The sequence below is a fragment of the Cherax quadricarinatus genome, chromosome 69 (genome assembly GCF_038502225.1).
Source record: "Cherax quadricarinatus isolate ZL_2023a chromosome 69, ASM3850222v1, whole genome shotgun sequence".
NCBI classification, from domain to species: domain Eukaryota; kingdom Metazoa; phylum Arthropoda; class Malacostraca; order Decapoda; family Parastacidae; genus Cherax; species Cherax quadricarinatus.
This window is the reverse complement of record NC_091360.1, coordinates 628,385-647,196: the sequence shown is the minus strand read 5'-3', so window position 1 is coordinate 647,196 and position 18,812 is coordinate 628,385. Positions and strand designations below refer to the sequence as shown.

General features: G+C 42.9%; 1 protein-coding gene across 1 annotated transcript in view; it reads right to left on the bottom strand.

The window, feature by feature from the left end:
- LOC128701896 (uncharacterized) overlaps nucleotides 1–18,812 on the bottom strand; it is a 141,361-nt gene that overhangs the window by 68,005 nt on the left and 54,544 nt on the right. Inside the window, exons 3-4 of the mRNA XM_070099796.1 lie at nucleotides 15,544–15,630; nucleotides 12,711–12,882 (exon numbers count right to left, since the gene is read on the bottom strand). Coding sequence (XP_069955897.1) covers nucleotides 12,711–12,882; nucleotides 15,544–15,630 — 259 coding nt within the window. The remainder of the gene's footprint in view (nucleotides 1–12,710; nucleotides 12,883–15,543; nucleotides 15,631–18,812) is intronic.

The following is an 18,812-nucleotide window of genomic DNA, read 5'->3' as shown; positions in this document are numbered from 1 at the left end:
CTCATAACAGACAACCAGAGATCACAGTGACAGAGCACAGACAGGATGCTCATAACAGACAACCAGAGATCACACTGACAGGGCACAGACAGGATGCTCATAACAGACAACCAGAGATCACAGTGACAGAGCACAGACAGGATGCTCATAACAGACAACCAGAGATCACAGTGACAGGGCACAGACAGGATGCTCATAACAGACAACGAGTGATCACACTGACAGGGTACAGACAGGATGCTCATAACAGACAACCAGAGATCACAGTGACAGGGCACAGACAGGATGCTCATAACAGACAACCAGAGATCACACTGACAGGGCACAGACAGGATGCTCATAACAGACAACCAGAGATCACACTGACAGAGCACAGACAGGATGCTCATAACAGACAACCAGAGATCACACTGACAGGGCACAGACAGGATGCTCATAACAGACAACCAGAGATCACAGTGACAGAGCACAGACAGGATGCTCATAACAGACAACCAGAGATCACACTGACAGGGCACAGACAGGATGCTCATAACAGACAACCAGAGATCACAGTGACAGAGCACAGACAGGATGCTCATAACAGACAACCAGAGATCACACTGACAGGGCACAGACAGGATGCTCATAACAGACAACCAGAGATCACAGTGACAGAGCACAGACAGGATGCTCATAACAGACAACCAGAGATCACACTGACAGGGCACAGACAGGATGCTCATAACAGACAACCAGAGATCACAGTGACAGGGCACAGACAGGATGCTCATAACAGACAACCAGAGATCACACTGACAGGGCACAGACAGGATGCTCATAACAGACAACCAGAGATCACAGTGACAGGGCACAGACAGGATGCTCATAACAGACAACCAGAGATCACACTGACAGGGCACAGACAGGATGCTCATAACAGACAACCAGAGATCACACTGACAGGGCACAGACAGGATGCTCATAACAGACAACCAGAGATCACACTGACAGGGCACAGACAGGATGCTCATAACAGACAACCAGAGATAATACTTTAGATTAATAAGAAAACAGAGAAGTAACAGAGGCGCCAAAAACTATTTCTCTGAAAATCTGGATGGAATATAGAGGTGGTGAAGGCTTCCTCCAACCACAGCTTCGACATAAGGTATGACAGTACCAGAGATGGTAATCTCTGGTAACTGTCGGTCAAGTTAACCTAATAGGTGGGGTTAGGAGCTGTGTCTCGACCCCAGCAAAGACAATTGGGTGAGAGCACATGTACCCTCCCTCACAAGAAGACAAAGTGTGTCTTAACACGGCGCTCTTCCCCTCTCTCTTATTAATGATTTAAAACATTAGTGGAAGTAGCGGCTGTCAGTGTCACTCACGACACATAACGAGACACTGCCAGGACAGTCACTCACGATACAGCAAGACACTGTCAGGACTGTCACTCACGACACATAGCAAGACACACTGTCACTCACGACACATAGCAAGACACACTGTCACTCACGACACATAGCAAGACACACTGTCACTCACGACACATAGCAAGACACGCTGTCACTCACGACACATAACAAGACACACTGTCACTCACGACACATAGCAAGACACACTGTCACTCACGACACATAGCAAGACACGCTGTCACTCACGACACATAGCAAGACACACTGTCACTCACGACACATAGCAAGACACACTGTCACTCACGACACATAGCAAGACACGCTGTCACTCACGACACATAGCAAGACACACTGTCACTCACGACACATAGCAAGACACGCTGTCACTCACGACACATAGCAAGACACGCTGTCACTCACGACACATAGCAAGACACACTGTCACTCACGACACATAGCAAGACACACTGTCACCCACGACACATAGCAAGACACGCTGTCACTCACGACACATAGCAAGACACACTGTCACCCACGACACATAGCAAGACACGCTGTCACTCACGACACATAGCAAGACACGCTGTCACTCACGACACATAGCAAGACACACTGTCACTCACGACACATAGCAAGACACACTGTCACCCACGACACATAGCAAGGCACACTGTCACCCACGACACATAGCAAGACACGCTGTCACTCACGACACATAGCAAGACACACTGTCACTCACGACACATAGCAAGACACACTGTCACTCACGACACATAGCAAGACACACTGTCACTCACGACACATAGCAAGACACACTGTCACTCACGACACATAGCAAGACACACTGTCACTCACGACACATAGCAAGACACACTGTCACTCACGACACATAGCAAGACACGCTGTCACTCACGACACATAGCAAGACACACTGTCACTCACGACACATAGCAAGACACACTGTCACTCACGACACATAGCAAGACACACTGTCACTCACGACACATAGCAAGACACACTGTCACTCACGACACATAGCAAGACACACTGTCACCCACGACACATAGCAATACAGTGTCAAGACACATAATATGGATTCATAACACATGCACATCATCCACCACATAGCTACACCCACGTAAGTAATCACAATACATTATATTTCTGCCGCAACTCTCAAGTGCTGTATTCACGACTTTTTTCACCGTCACAGTATTAATTTCATGTTTTTTATGAGGTTGTTAGGAAGGATTTTTGATGAGTATGATAAGTGGAGTCCAATTATCTTGTGGACAATCTGGTAACGAGGTACAGTACCTGTATCAGCCCAGACCTGGTCCTTGTTGGGTCAAGTAAGGTGATGGAATGTTGCTCCATGTTTACGTAAAATACGTGGTCGTTGTATGTTGTATCTGTCTGTATGGCTGTTTGTCACACACATAATTTTTAAAATGGTGGAGGGGTAAGCCAGCGAAAGGCCTCAGTCAAATGATCAAAAGCTCCAGCTGTGGGTCATCATATGTAGGACCCACGTCAGGAAACACTTGTCCTGTTTCCTGACAAACCCTACCTAACCTAACACACACACACACACACACACACACACACACACACACACACACACACACACACACACACAAAACATCTCCCCATGGGTCCTTAGAGAAGGAGCAGAGATGCTGTGTGTGCCTCTAACCACAATCTTCAACACATCCCTTGAAACTGGGCAACTACCTGAGAAATGGAAGACAGCTAATGTAGTCCCCATATTTAAGAAAGAACAGAAACGAGGCACTAAACTACAGACCTGTGTCTCTGACATGTATCGTGTGCAAAGTCATGGAGAAGATTATCAGGAGGAGAGTGGTCGAACACCTGGAAAGGAACAAGATTATAAATGAAAACCAGCATGGGTTCATGGAAGGCAAATCTTGTATCACAAACCTCCTGGAGTTTTATGACAAGGTAACAGAAGTAAGACACGAGAGAGAGGGTTGGGTAGATTGCGTTTTCCTAGACTGCAGGAAGGCCTTTGACACAGTTCCCCACAAGAGATTAGTGCAGAAGCTGGAGGATCAGGCACACGTAAAAGGAAGGGCACTGCAATGGATAAGGGAATACCTGACAGGGAGGCAGCAACGAGTCATGGTACGTGAAGAGGTATCACAGTGGGCGCCTGTTACGAGCGGGGTCCCACAGGGGTCAGTTCTAGGACCAGTGCTATTTTTGATATATGTGAACGACATGATGGAAGGAATAGACTCTGAAGTGTCCCTGTTCGCAGATGACGTGAAGTTGATGAGAATAATTAAATCGGACGAGGATGAGGCAGGACTGCAAAGAGACCTGGAGAGGCTGGACATGTGGTCCAGTAACTGGCTTCTCGAATTCAATCCAGCCAAATGCAAAGTCATGAAGATTGGGGAGGGGCAAAGAAGACCGCAGACAGAGTATAGGCTAGGTGGACAAAGACTACAGACCTCACTCAGGGAGAAAGACCTTGGGGTGACCATAACACCGAGCACATCACCGGAGGCACACATCAACCAAATAACCGCTGCAGCATACGGGCGCCTGGCAAACCTGAGAATAGCGTTCCGATACCTTAATAAGGAATCGTTCAAGACACTGTACACTGTGTATGTTAGGCCCATACTGGAGTATGCAGCACCAGTCTGGAACCCACACCTGGTCAAGCACGTCAAGAAGTTAGAGAAAGTACAAAGGTTTGCAACAAGGCTAGTCCCAGAGCTCAAGGGAATGTCGTACGAGGAAAGGTTAAGGGAAATCGGACTGACGACACTGGAGGACAGAAGGGTCAGGGGAGACATGATAACGACATACAAGATACTGCGGGGAATAGACAAGGTGGACAGAGATAGGATGTTCCAGAGAGGGAACACAGGGACAAGGGGTCACAACTGGAAGCTGAAGACTCAGACGAGTCACAGGGACGTTAGGAAGTATTTCTTCAGTCATAGAGTTGTCAGCAAGTGGAATAGCCTAGCAAGTGAAGTAGTGGAGGCAGGAACCATACATAGTTTTAAGAAGAGGTATGACAAAGCTCAGGAAGCAGAGAGAGAGAGGATCCAGTAGCGATCAGTGAAGAGGCGGGGGCAGGAGCTGAGTCTCGACCCCTGCAACCACAATTAGGTGAGTACAATTAGGTGAGTACACACACACTTTACACTTAAATCGTTGTATCGGTTCCACACCAACACTCTGGCGGATCTATCACCATGACCACACGACAAACACACTAACTGAACCATCAATATTATACCACCACTACCAGCAGCAGCAGTAACAGCAGTAACAGCAGTAACAGCAGCAACAACAGCAGCAGCAGCAGTAGCAGCAGCAGCAGTAACAGCAGCAACAGCAGCAGCAGCAGCAGCAGCAGTAACAGCAGCAGCAGTAACAGCAGTAACAGCAGCAACAGAAGCAGCAGCAGCATAAGTAGCAGCAGCAACAGCAGTAACAGCAGCAGCAACAGCAGTAACAACAGCAGCAGCAGCAACAGCAGTAACAGCAGCAGCAACAGTAGCAGCAGCAACAGCAGTAACAACAGTAGCAGCAGCAACAGCAGTAACAGCAGCAGCAACAGTAGCAGCAGCAACAGCAGTAACAGCAGCAGCAGCAGCAGTAACAGCAGTAACAGCAGCATCAGAAGCAGCAGCTGCATAAGTAACAGCAGCAGCAGCAGTAGCAGTAGCAGCAGCAGCAGCAGCAGTAACAACAGCAGCAGCAGCAACAACAGAAGTAACAGCAGCATAACTAACAGCAGCAGAAGTAACAGCAGCAGCTGCAGCAGTAACAGCAGCAACAACATCAGCAGCAGCAACAGCAGCAGTAACAGCAACAGCAGCAACAGCAGCAATAGCAGCAAGAGCAGTAACAGCAACAGCAGCAGCAACAACAGTAGCAGCAGCAACAACAGTAGCAGCAGCAACAGCAGCAGCAGCAACAACAGCAGTAACAGCAGCAGCAGCAACAACAGCAGTAACAGCAGCAGCAGCAACAGTGGGGAGAGAGCCTTTTGGTATACTATCCTCACCTTTTAACAGGACACAAGTGTGAAGTGGGTAAAGGATAGTTGGGTCGTTGTTTGTAGTTTATATAAACTCGACCCTCAGTTCTTCTCTTTGTTCTCTCCAACACTTTCTTTGTTCCATTACGTTTATTGAGCGTTGGATTTACCGATAAGTGCACTAATGGGCACCTAGGACCCCGAGTGCTAAGGTGCCCATTAATGGTTCAGTGTGTGTTTGTTCATGAGTGGCACCGGCAGCCACAAAGTAAAATGTTTGATGGTGAGATATAAGATGAGAAATGATGTGATAGTTGAAGTGATAGTTGCAGCTCTCACTTGAACTACACAACATTGATCACTTCAATGTTGTCCCACTTAGGCCAACTCCACCCAGTGGAGGGAGGGAAGGAGGAAGGGAGGGAAGGAGGAAGGGAGGGAAGGAGGAAGGGAGGGAAGGAGGAAGGGAGGGAAGGAAGGACTGCTGTCACTATGAGAAAGTTAGTGTGTGTCAGGATAAAGTTTGAGCTTCTCCTAGACAGCTAGTACCTCGTCACTGCTGTCAGTATAATACTTCACTACTCAAGTAATGTATTCTATTCCACACCATTAAACAGCGTCATCCACTTGTTCTGTCCAGCTACTGTAGAGTAGAGAAACACTCGAATAATAGTCAGTGATACATGATCCTGACCAAACAACAGGAGTCTCAGAGAGAAGCATGATAGGAATAACAAGAGAATGATTCGTATATTACAAACAGTGGTAGAGAGAACAAGAAGAACCAAGGTCCAGCTCATAGCACTCCTGTGCTGTGCTATAATTACTATCCTTATATTAGTAATCTATCCAGAAGCTGGAATAGCCAGACTATAGTTAGTCCTCAGTTATTAGCCTCTGTATAGACTATAAGTTCAACTATCTGTTCTTTCCTTGTAATTCCCTATATCACTAGCCTATTTATCAGTTCTATTCTCCACTAGTCTAGCCTTTCCCTTCCTGTCAACCACATATTCTATCCTTTTCTATTCTTCTATCCCTCTTCCTTATTCACCTCAGGTTTCTAAAGGTCACGAACAAGGGCACAAGATTCTTTATTAATATGTCTGTCTTGTTTCGTAATGACAACTTCATTGTTTTTATTCTTTCTTCATTGCTTATTGCGTGTTTCCTTTACATTACTGCTGTTTTTCTCTTTATTCACCTTTGTTACGTGGTGCTTTTTGTTGATTCATATTATCTCTGAGTTATTTATTTACTTACCACTTATCTATCTCTCTGACTTTTTCTTAGCTTCTTATAACTATATCTAAATACTAATCTGTCTGTTTGTCTGTCTCTCTCTCTCTGTCTGTCTGTCTCTCTCTTTTTTTCTTTTTTTTTCTTTTTACACAGGGTTTGACAAGGTTAGGGTGAGGAGCCCTCATCTTCCTTCCTTTATCAAGGTGAGGCCATACAAACATTACTCTGCTGTCACTCAACCTGATTGATGGTTACTGCACTGATGGAATTGGTAAACAAAGACAGTGTTGCCCATGTTCCTCTTCTTCTCCTCTTCTACCGTCTCCTCTTCCACCTTCTTCTCTTCCTCCTTCTCTTCCTCTTATTCATCTTCGCCCTCTTCCATATTTCGTAGCTAGAACAGACATACAACTGCTCTCTCTCTCTCTCTCTCTCTCTCTCTCTCTCTCTCTCTCTCTCTCTCTCTCTCTCTCTCTCTCTCTCCCATAGAAGTACACTGTTATTGAGTGTTATGTTGTCGGCACCTGTCGTTGTATTAGTTTAATTATGTAAACAAACACACTGTTGCCGCTGTTATTGTTCTCCCTCACATATATACAAACACATTGTTGCCGCTGTTATTGTTATCCCTCACATATAAACAAACACACTGTTGCCGCTGTTACTGTTGTCCCTCACATATAAACAAACACACTGGTGCCGCTGTTACTGTTGTCCCTCACATATAAGCAAACACACTGTTGCCACTGTTATTGTTATCTCTCACATACCAACAAACACATTGTTGCCGCTGTTAACGATCTCTAGGTAATCATATGGACTTATTAGGCAAAGGAATAATGAATGTAGACACGGTACACAGCTTCAGGAGAAGATACGACCTGTTGGTGTAGGAGAGGAGTTGAAGGTGTTCTAATAATACGTGTGAGGAGGTTCATGTGTTCTCAGTAAACACAAGATGAGAGCCATGAGCTGCAACATTACTGCCACCAAGTGTGTGTTTAGCTTTAATGTTTATGTTGTGTTGCTTTAATGTTGTACTGTTATAATGTTTAATATTATCATATTATTGTTGCCTTCTTCTTCTTCTTCTTCTTCTTCTTCTTCTTCTTTACAAAAATTGTTAGTCAGTTTTCCATTTACTTTTCCTAGTTCTTTTTCACATGCATTTTATTCTTTCTTATTCCCCCCCCTTTTTCTTTCTCTTCTCCTTTCCTCCTTTTCTTTATTTATCTCTTTCTCCACTCTTCCTCTTCCTTTTTCTCATCTTCTTCATTCTCCTCTTCTTAGTCTCCTCAACACTCACATGACGTCATGGTAATGTTAGGTCAAGGTTAAGCTGTAAACCTGGTGTGCTCTCTCTCTCTCTCTCTCTCTCTCTCTCTCTCTCTCTCTCTCTCTCTCTCTCTCTCTCTCTCTCTCTCTCTCTCTCTCTCTCTCTCTCTCTCTCTCTCTCTCTCTCTCTCTCTCTCTCTCTCACTCTCTCTCTCTCTCTCTCTCTCTCTCTCTCTCTCTCTCTCTCTCTCTCTCTCTCTCTCTCTCTCTCTCTCTCTCCTCTCTCTCTCTCTCTCTCTCTCTCTCTCTCTCTCTCTCTCTCTCTCTCTCTCTCTCTCTCTCTCTCTCTCTCTCTCTCTCTCTCTCTCTCTCTCTCTCTCTCTCTCTCTCTCTCTCTCTCTCTCTCTCTCTCTCTCTCTCTCTCTCTCTCTCTCTCTCTCTCTCTCTCTCTCTCTCTCTCTCTCTCTCTCTCTCTCTCTCTCTCTCTCTCTCTCTCTCTCTCTCTCTCTCTCTCTCTCTCTCTCTCTCTCTCTCTCTCTCTCTCTCTCTCTCTCTCTCTCTCTTGACATAGTGACTGTATCTAGTGACTATAAAGTGACTGTACCTAGTGACTATATCTAATGACTGCACCTAGTGACTGTACCTAGTGACTGTACCTAGTGACTGTATCGAGTGACTACCTAGTGACTATATCTGGTGACTGTACCTAGTGACTGTACCTACTGACTATATCTGGTGACTGTACCTAGTGACTGTATCAAGTGACTGTACCTAGTGACTGTACCTACTGACTGTACCTAGTGACTGTACCTAGTGACTGTACCTAGTAACTGTACCTAGTGATCGTACCTAGTGATTGTACCTAGTAACTGTACCTAATGATTGTACCTAGTGACTGTACCTAGTGACTGTACCTAGTAACTGTACCTAGTGATCGTACCTAGTGATTGTACCTAGTAACTGTACCTAATGACTGTACCTAGTGACTGTACCTAGTGACTGTACCTAGTGACTGTACCTAATGATTGTACTTAGTGACTGTACCTACTAACTGTACCTAGTGACTGTACCTAATGATTGTACCTAGTGACTGAACCTAGTGACTGTACCTAGTGACTGTACCTAGTAACTGTACCTAATGATTGTACCTAGTGACTGTACCTAGTAACTGTACCTAGTGACTGTACCTAGTGACTGTACCTAGTAACTGTACCTAATGATTGTACCTAGTGACTGTACCTAGTGACTGTACCTAGTGACTGTACCTAGTAACTGTACCTAATGATTGTACCTAGTGACTGTACCTAGTGACTGTACCTAGTGACTGTACCTAGTGACTGTACCTAGTAACTGTACCTAGTGATTGTACCTAGTGACTGAACCTAGTGACTGTACCTAGTGACTGTACCTAGTAACTGTACCTAATGATTGTACCTAGTGACTGTACCTAGTGACTGTACCTAGTAACTGTACCTAATGATTGTACCTAGTGACTGTACCTAATGACTGTACCTAGTGACTGTACCTAGTGACTGTACCTAGTAACTGTACCTAGTGATTGTACCTAGTGACTGAACCTAGTGACTGTACCTAGTGACTGTACCTAGTAACTGTACCTAATGATTGTACCTAGTGACTGTACCTAGTGACTGTACCTAGTAACTGTACCTAATGATTGTACCTAGTGACTGTACCTAGTGACTGTACCTAGTAACTGTACCTAATGATTGTACCTAGTGATTGTACCTAGTGACTGTACCTAGTGACTGTACCTAGTAACTGTACCTAATGATTGTACCTAGTGACTGAACCTAGTGACTGTACCTAGTGACTGTACCTAGTAACTGTACCTAATGATTGTACCTAGTGATTGTACCTAGTGACTGTACCTAATGACTGTACCTAGTAACTGTACCTAATGATTGTACCTAGTGACTGTACCTAGTGACTGAACCTAGTGACTGTACCTAGTGACTGTACCTAGTAACTGTACCTAATGATTGTACCTAGTGACTGTACCTAGTGATTGTACCTAGTGACTGTACCTAGTGACTGTACCTAGTGACTGTACCTAGTGACTCATCATCCCTAGTCCATAATTATGTCCTCTATAATTAGACACTTCTGGAATTTTATATATATCATCTTAATTAAAAAAGATTCAAGGAAATTAGTGAAATTGAAGAATATTTCTTGGTAATTAAGCAGAAAGTCACTTTAATTAGGTATAATTAACCTCTCTCTCTCACACCTGATGTCATATACCTGGAAGTTAGGTTTAAGAAATATTCCTGATATAACTGGCGATCAGTTATACCAGGATATATAACATAAGGGAGAGTCACACAGATATACCACATAGCATATTGCAGAGTGGTTATACCTCGTTAATATGCTAAGAGTTGAGGCGGGGAGGATATACATCGTAATATAATTAGGGTTATACGTATCATAAACCGTGATGATAGAGAGTTATACACCTTGGTATGACGTATGAGGACACACCTTACATGTTATGACCGATTATACTGGTGATAAGAGAATCTGGAATTATATTAAAGTAATATATGAAGCTGGTATGATACGTTCTTCAGCGTGTTATTGCGGTGTTATTGTTGGTGTTATTATTGGTGTTATAGTTGTTATTGTTGGTGTTATTGTTGGTGTTATTATTGGTGTTATAGTTGTTATTGTTGGTGTTACTGTTGGTGAAATTGTTGGTGTTATTGTTGTTATTGTTAATGTTATTATTGGTGTTATAGTTGTTATTGTTGGTGTTACTGTTGTTATTGCTGGTATTATTGCTAGTGTTATCGTTGGTGTTATTGTTTGTGTTATTGCTGGTGTTATTGCCATGTCACCGCCGCGCCACTGCCGGTGTCATTGTTGCGTTATTGCTGCGTTACTGTTGTTATTGCTGGTGTTATTGCTGGTGTTATTGTTGGTGTTATTGCTGGTGTTATTGTTGGTGTTATTGCTGGTGTTATTGTTGGTGTTATTGCTGGTGTTATTGTTGGTGTTATTGCTGGTATTATTGTTGGTGTTATTATTGTTATTATTGTTGTTATTGGTGTTATTATTGTTATTATTGTTGTTATTGGTGTTATTATTGTTATTATTGTTGTTATTGGTGTTATTATTGTTATTATTATAATAAAGCATATTGCTATTCGCTGTTTACTGGCAAAGCATTACTAAGTATTATTGTTGTTATTGTACATATTGCTATTATTGTTGTTATTATGTTATTATTGTTATTATTGTTGTTATTGGTGTTATTTATTGTTATTATTGTTACTATTGGTGTTATTATTATTATTATTGTTGTTGTATTAGTTATTATTGTTATTATTGTTGTTATTGGTGTTATTATTGTTATTATTGTTGTTATTGGTGTTATTATTGTTATTATTGTTGTTATTGGTGTTATTATTGTTATTATTGTTGTTATTGGTGTTATTATTGTTATTATTGTTGTTACTGTGATTGTTTTATTGTTATTATTGTTGTTACTGTGATTGTTTTATTGTTATTATTGTTGTTACTGTGATTGTTTTATTGTTATTATTGTTGTTACTGTGATTGTTTTATTGTTATTATTGTTGTTATTGTTGTTATTATTGTTATTATTACAGCTATTGTGCTATTATTGCTATTATTGTTGTTATTGGTGTTATTATTGTTATTATTGTTGTTATTGGTGTTATTATTGTTATTATTGTTGTTATTGGTGTTATTATTGTTATTACTGGTGTCACTGGTATTATTAATAATGTTATTATGTATCCCTGAGGACTAGTTTTAAATGGTTGACACAACAGTACTGAATCAGTCATCAACTGTTAAGTTAGTCATCAATTTCTCTGCCACAAGACATCAGTTCCTATGATCAAGAGCCCTAGAGCCAGCATCAAGGAACCTTCCTTCAAAAGGGTGATTCAGTAAAGCTCAACGTCTTTATTACGTCTCAAATTATTAATAAGAATATCAAGGTGTGATATTAATGAAACGCGAAGGGTGAAGACCGTAGAGGTTTAGTGTCTGATTTTTATGTAATGCTGTCCACAGGATGGATATACCTGGAGAGGTATCGGGGGTCAACGCCCCTGCGGCCCGGTCTGTGACCAGGCTTCATGGTGAATTAGTGTCTGATCAACCAGGATGTTACTGCTAGCCGCACGTAAACCGACGTACGATCCACAGCCCGGCTAGTCAGGTACTAACTCTAGGTGACTGTCCAGCGCCTTCTTGAAGACAGTCAGGGGTCTATTGGTAATCCCCCTTATGTATGCTGGGAGGCAGTTGAACAGTCTTAGGTCCCTGATACTTTTTTTTTTTTTTAACAAGTGGGCAGTCTGCCACCGAGGCAGGGTGATACTTATTAAGTATATAATAAAGTACTCATTACCCTCCACAGGATGAATATGGGATATATAATAAACTAACCACTTCGGAAACAAGATCTAAATTAAATTTCTAATACGAAGATCTCTTCATTAGTTCCATTTCTGCTGTGTATGGGAAAGGTCGTCCAGAGAGATGGTAATTCCCAACTCTCTCTCTCTCTCTCTCTCTCTCTCTCTCTCTCTCTCTCTCTCTCTCTCTCTCTCTCTCTCTCTCTCTCTCTCTCTCTCTCTCTCTCTCTCTCTCTCTCTCTCTCTCTCTCTCTCTCTCTCTCTCTCTCTCTCTCTCTCTCTCTCTCTCTCTCTCTCTCTATCACGCACACACACACACACACACACACACATTCTCACAGTACTCACCTGTGGCCCAGTGTACGGCTGTGTGTTTTTCATTGTCGAGAGCTTGGACATCCGCACCCTTGGTCAGGAGATACTTGACCACGGCTCTGTTGCCAGCGATGGTCGCCAAGTGTAGCGGAGTGTAACCATCCTCGTCTCTCGCCTTCAGTAGTGATGAGTCAGCCTCAACCACCTGAAGGAGGACCAGGAACTTTACTCAATAGCTAAAGGGAACCAGGAGCTATACTCAACACCTGAGGTACGCCAGGAAATATGCTCATCACCAGACTAATCACTTGGAATGAACCAGCCACCTACAACAAACCAGTCACCTACAACAAACCAGTCACCTACAACAAACCAGTCACCTACAACAAACCAGTCACCTACAACAAACCAGTCACCTACAACAAACCAGTCACCTACAACAAACCAGTCACCTACAACAAACCAGTCACCTACAACAAACCAGTCACCTACAATAGAACAGTCACCTTCAATGGACCAGTTATGTGTTACCATATCTCAGGTACCTAAAACTGTGACATCAACACTGTTATGAGGGTGTGAAGTTTGAGTTATAAACGTTGCAGCAAGAAGTAGGAGGCTGGAAGCATCGGAAATGTGTTTGAGGGCAGTGTGTGCTGTGAATATTATGCTGAGAATTTTGAGTTTGAAGATATGAGGTTACCAAAAGTATATTTCAGAGGTCCAAAGAGGAGTTGTTGAGGTAGTGTGACCTCTTAGGGACGATGGAGCAAAATAGGTTGACTAAGAGTGTATATAAATCTTGGAAGAAGGGAAGGAGGGGCTGGGGTCGTCCCAGGGCTTGAACATCCAACATGCTTGTGTGACCATGTTAGATCGGAGTGGAAGCTGGTGGTTTCTAGTGGTTTGACGTGCTATTGGAGTGTGAAGAAGGTAACATTTATGTAGGGATTCAGGATAATCAGTTAAGCAGACTTACATTCTATAGGTGAGAAGTAGAATGCTTACAATCTGGGGACGTGATGGAAATGTTGCAACTAGGAAGGTCATCTGAACTGTGACGTCATCAAGCTTCTAAGAAGACAGTGACTGAATGAACGATGGTGAACGTGATTTATTTTATGGGATATACTACCTCAGTAGTAGACTATTAGTGTTAAAACAACTCTGTACTGGTCGTTCTGCTCTCTAGTTTGTAAATCAAGTTGACAGAAGCGATACAAGAGCACACCACAGCTTGGTTAATAGAGGTTTGAAACCTATCTATCACACGATGGCCATTAAGCCTGCATGTCTCCTTTTCACCCCCAGTAAAAAATATTGGAATACATAAAAAATAAGGATTAAGATATACTCAGTGTGTATACGCAGTGAGCATACTCAATGTGTATACTGAGTATACTCACTGAGTATATTCTTGCCAAGGGGGACGAGTTTGTTTCAACATACGTTTGAGCACAAGACGAAATATTTGACACAGAACAAACAGGACTCAAAGTAGTGGCGACTTTTGTAACTAAGTAAAGCACCCGAAGCAGCAAACAAAGTGAGCAAACAAAGTGAAAACTGAACAAAGAAACTAACATCTTTATCTTATCCTCACCCTGGTCGTACCAGCAAGCGGAATTACCCTGTAATGACAGCGTTAATATCACCACTAACAAGATTGCCGGGAGATAAGCTGATAAAAGAAGGAGAAAGACGATTAGAAGGGAGTGAAGAAGGAAGGTCAGAAGAGCACTAGTTATAACCTGAGGACACAAAGTAACAGTACTCTCTTACTCTAGATTTACCAAAAATTACGTTCTTCTTTTGGTAAATTAAGCAACATGCTTTCTTAAGCAAATATAATGAAGTGAGTCACTATAATCTAATAAGAAAACGTTAAAAGTGCTAGCAAATTTATAGATATGGATGTTTATTGACGGAAATACAGTAACATACAGTTGTATAACATGCTGGAAGACAGTTTATTAACTGTAACATAACAAAATCTACCTGCATATATTGAGAGGTGTGTATTTATCAGTGTATATACACTGAGAGGTGTATATCACAGTGTATATACACTGAGAGGTGTATATCTCTCAGTGTATATACACTGGTAATTTATTTTAATCAGTATTTTAGGTATTAAAGTATTCTTGACTGGTGGTGTACAGGTGACATGAAGCGTTAATGACAATAGCGTAGCAAATAGTCTTGAAACCCCATTATCCAGTGACCTTTAACACACTTGGCCTTTAACCTACTTTCCTCTTTAAGAGCTGGTCATAAGTCCACATTACATGATAATTAAAAACGAGATAATTACAGTGATAAGGTCAATGTGTGCCAAGCATAAAGAAGGTCATGAAGATGAGGTGGAGGAAGATGATGAGGAAGAAGGTGAATAATACGTATTTGCATATATATATATATATATATATATATATATATATATATATATATATATATATATATATATATATATATATATATATATATATATATATATATATATATATATACATGTATATATCAATGTGTGTGTGCTGCTTCAGTCATGAATATTTTAAGATGGTGGGTTTGGCTGCAATGCTGGCTTAACCTGGCTTAGTCTTACCTGTCGCTGGCTTTGGTCAGGTGAAATTCAGCGGTAGATCGATAGAGTGGCTCTCTCTCTCTCTCTCTCTTTCTCTCTCTCTGACACATCTGGTCACAGGTCTACTCACCTGGTCAATACAGGAGAGTGCAGGTGACACACCTGGTCACAGGTGATAAGAGGTGAATTCACCTGGTGACAGGTGAGAAGAGGTGTGCTCACCTGGTGACAGGTGAGAAGAGGTGTGCTCACCTGGTGACATGTGAGAACAGGTGTACTCACCTGGTCAATACAGGAGAGTGTAGGGTTCTCAGCACAGTAGTGTAGAGCAGTCTTGCCAGTTCTGTCTCTCTCGTGGATGCTGCCAGGCTGTACCGTTGTAGTCAAGCAACACAAAATAGAGTTAGTACAAGTGTTGAACATTGACAAATTGTAGGCCACTTTGTGAGGTGAAAAAGTGACCCCACAAGACTAGATCACAAGGTGACCCAGCATAAGTAGGTCACAAGGTGACCCTACAAGGCTAGGTCACAAGGTGACCCCTACATTAGTAGGTTACAAGGTGACCCTACATCAGTGGTTCCCAAACTTTTTCAGCTTGTTACCCAATTTAACATGCCACATAAAGCATGTTACCCCTTTCACAAAATGTTGTTATTATTGATATATATGGCTAAACGTGAACGTATACAGCCTCGCATACTCTGCTAATCCTAGCAAAACCATTGAAAACGTAAAAACCACACATACATTATATATAAAATTAATAATAGCTACAAATTCACAGTAACAGTGGGTAAATACTAACTATATACTGCACAGGGCAGTACACATACATACCAGCTTATGTCTACCTCGGCTGATGCTCACAGATAAACTGACAGTGTGAAATAGAGGCAGCCTCAGGAAGTGAGTGACGCGTACTGGACAGGTCGATCTGGGCTACTGAGTGACTTTTGTCCTGAAGCATACTTGTCAAAATACTTTTGGGTTTCCACACACTTAGCTATATATTTCTTCTTTTCTAATACTGTATATTAGTTTTTGATGTTTATTGTTATTTGGTTTAATTTTATTACTTACTTATAATAGGTTTACTTTACAACTTTATATACTAAGACAAAGTTAACAATAATCCTCATACCGGGTACCGCATTGTTTTCTTGATTTTCAGAATTCATAACTTTTTTCTGTCACCCCTCCATTACCCCCCAAAAATGGTTAAATTACCCCCAGGGGGTAATTTACCCCCAGTTTGGGAACCACTGCGCCTACATGAACAGTGGCGGAGACATGGAAAGCAGGGGACTGACGACCCATATAATCTCCATATAATCACTGTCTGGAGAGGCTGCAACACTGTCTGGAGATGCTGCAACACTGTCTGGAGATACTACAACACTGTCTGAAGATACTACAACACTGTCTGGAGATGCTGCAACACTGTCTGGAGATACTACAACACTGTCTGAAGATACTACAACACTGACTGAAGATACTACAACACTGTCTGGAGATGCTGCAACACTGTCTGGAGATACTACAACACTGTCTGGAGATACTACAGCACTGTCTGGAGATACTACAACACTGTCTGAAGATACTACAACACTGTCTGAAGATACTACAACACTGTCTGGAGATGCTGCAACACTGTCTGGAGATGCTACAACACTGTCTGGAGATGTTGCAACACTGTCTAGAGATACTACAACACTGTCTGGAGATTCTGCAACACTGTCTGGAGATGCTGTAACACTGTCTGGAGATGTTGCAACACTGTCTGGAGATGCTACAACACTGTCTGGAGATGCTGCAACACTGCCTGGAGATGCTGAAACACTGTTTGGAGAGATTGCAACACTGGAGATGCTGCAACACTGCTTGGAGAGGCTGCAACACTGGAGGTGCTGCAACAATGTCTGGAGAGGTTGCAACACTGTCTGGAGATGCTGTAACACTGTCTGGAGATGCTGCAACACTGTCTAGAGATGCTGCAACACTGTCTGGAGAGGCTGCAACACTGTCTGGAAATGCTGCAACACTGTCTGGAGATGCTACAACACTGTTTGGAGATGCTGCAACACTATCTGGAGATGCTGCAACACTGTCTGGAGATACTGCAACACTGTCTGGAGATGCTGCAACACTGTTCGGAGATGCTACAACACTGGAGATGCTGCAACACTGTCTAGAGATGCTGCAACACTGTCTGGAGATACTACAGCACTGTCTGAAGATACTACAACACTGTCTGAAGATACTACAACACTGTCTGAAGATGCTGCAACACTGGAGATGCTACAACACTGTCTGGAGATACTGCAACACTGTCTGGAGATGCTGCGTCACTGTCTGAAGATACTACAACACTGTCTGGAGATGCTGCAACACTGTCTGGAGATGCTGCAACACTGTCTGGAGATGCTACAACACTGTCTGGAGATGTTGCAACGCTGTCTGGAGATGCTACAACACTGTCTGGAGATTCTGCAACACTGTCTGGAGATGCTGTAACACTGTCTGGAGATGTAGCAACACTGTCTGGAGATGCAACAACACTGTCTGGAGATGCTGTAACACTGTCTGGAGATGTTGCAACACTGTCTGGAGATGCTACAACACTGTCTGGAGATCCTACAACACTGTCTGGAGATGCTGCAACACTGTCTGGAGAGGCTGCAACACTGCCTGGAGATGCTGCAACACTGCCTGGAGATGCTGAAACACTGTTTGGAGAGGTTGCTGCACTGGAAATGCTGCAACACTGCTTGGAGAGGCTGCAACACTGGAGATGCTGCAACACTGTCTGGAGATGCTGTAACACTGTCTGGAGATGTTACAACACTGTCTGGAGATGCTGCTACACTGTCTGGAGATGCTGCAACACTGTCTAGAGATGCTGCAACACTGTCTGGAGAGGCTGCAACACTGTCTGGAAATGCTGCAACACTGTCTGGAGATGCTACAACACTGTTTGGAGATGCTGCAACACTGTCTGGAGATGCTGCAATACTGTCTGGAGATGCTGCAACACTGTTCGGAGATGCTACAAAACTGGAGATGCTGCAACACTGTCTAGAGATGCTCCAACACTGTCTGGAGATACTACAACACTGTCTGAAGATACTACAACACTGTCTGAAGATACTACAACACTGTCTGGAGATGCTGCAACACTGTCTGGAGATACTACAACACTGAAGATACTACAACACTGTCTGAAGATACTACAACACTGTCTGGAGATGCTGCAACACTGTATGGAGATGCTACAATACTGTCTGGAGATACTGCAACTCTGTCTGGAGATGCTGCGTCACTGTCTGAAGATACTACAACACTGTCTGGAGATGCTACAACACTGTCTGGAGATGTTGCAACACTGTCTGGAGATGCTACAACACTGTCTGGAGATTCTGCAGCACTGTCTGGAGATGCTGTAACACTGTCTGGAGATGTTGCAACACTGTCTGGAGATGCTACAACACTGTCTGGAGATGCTGTAACACTGTCTGGAGATGTTGCAACACTATCTGGAGATGCTACAA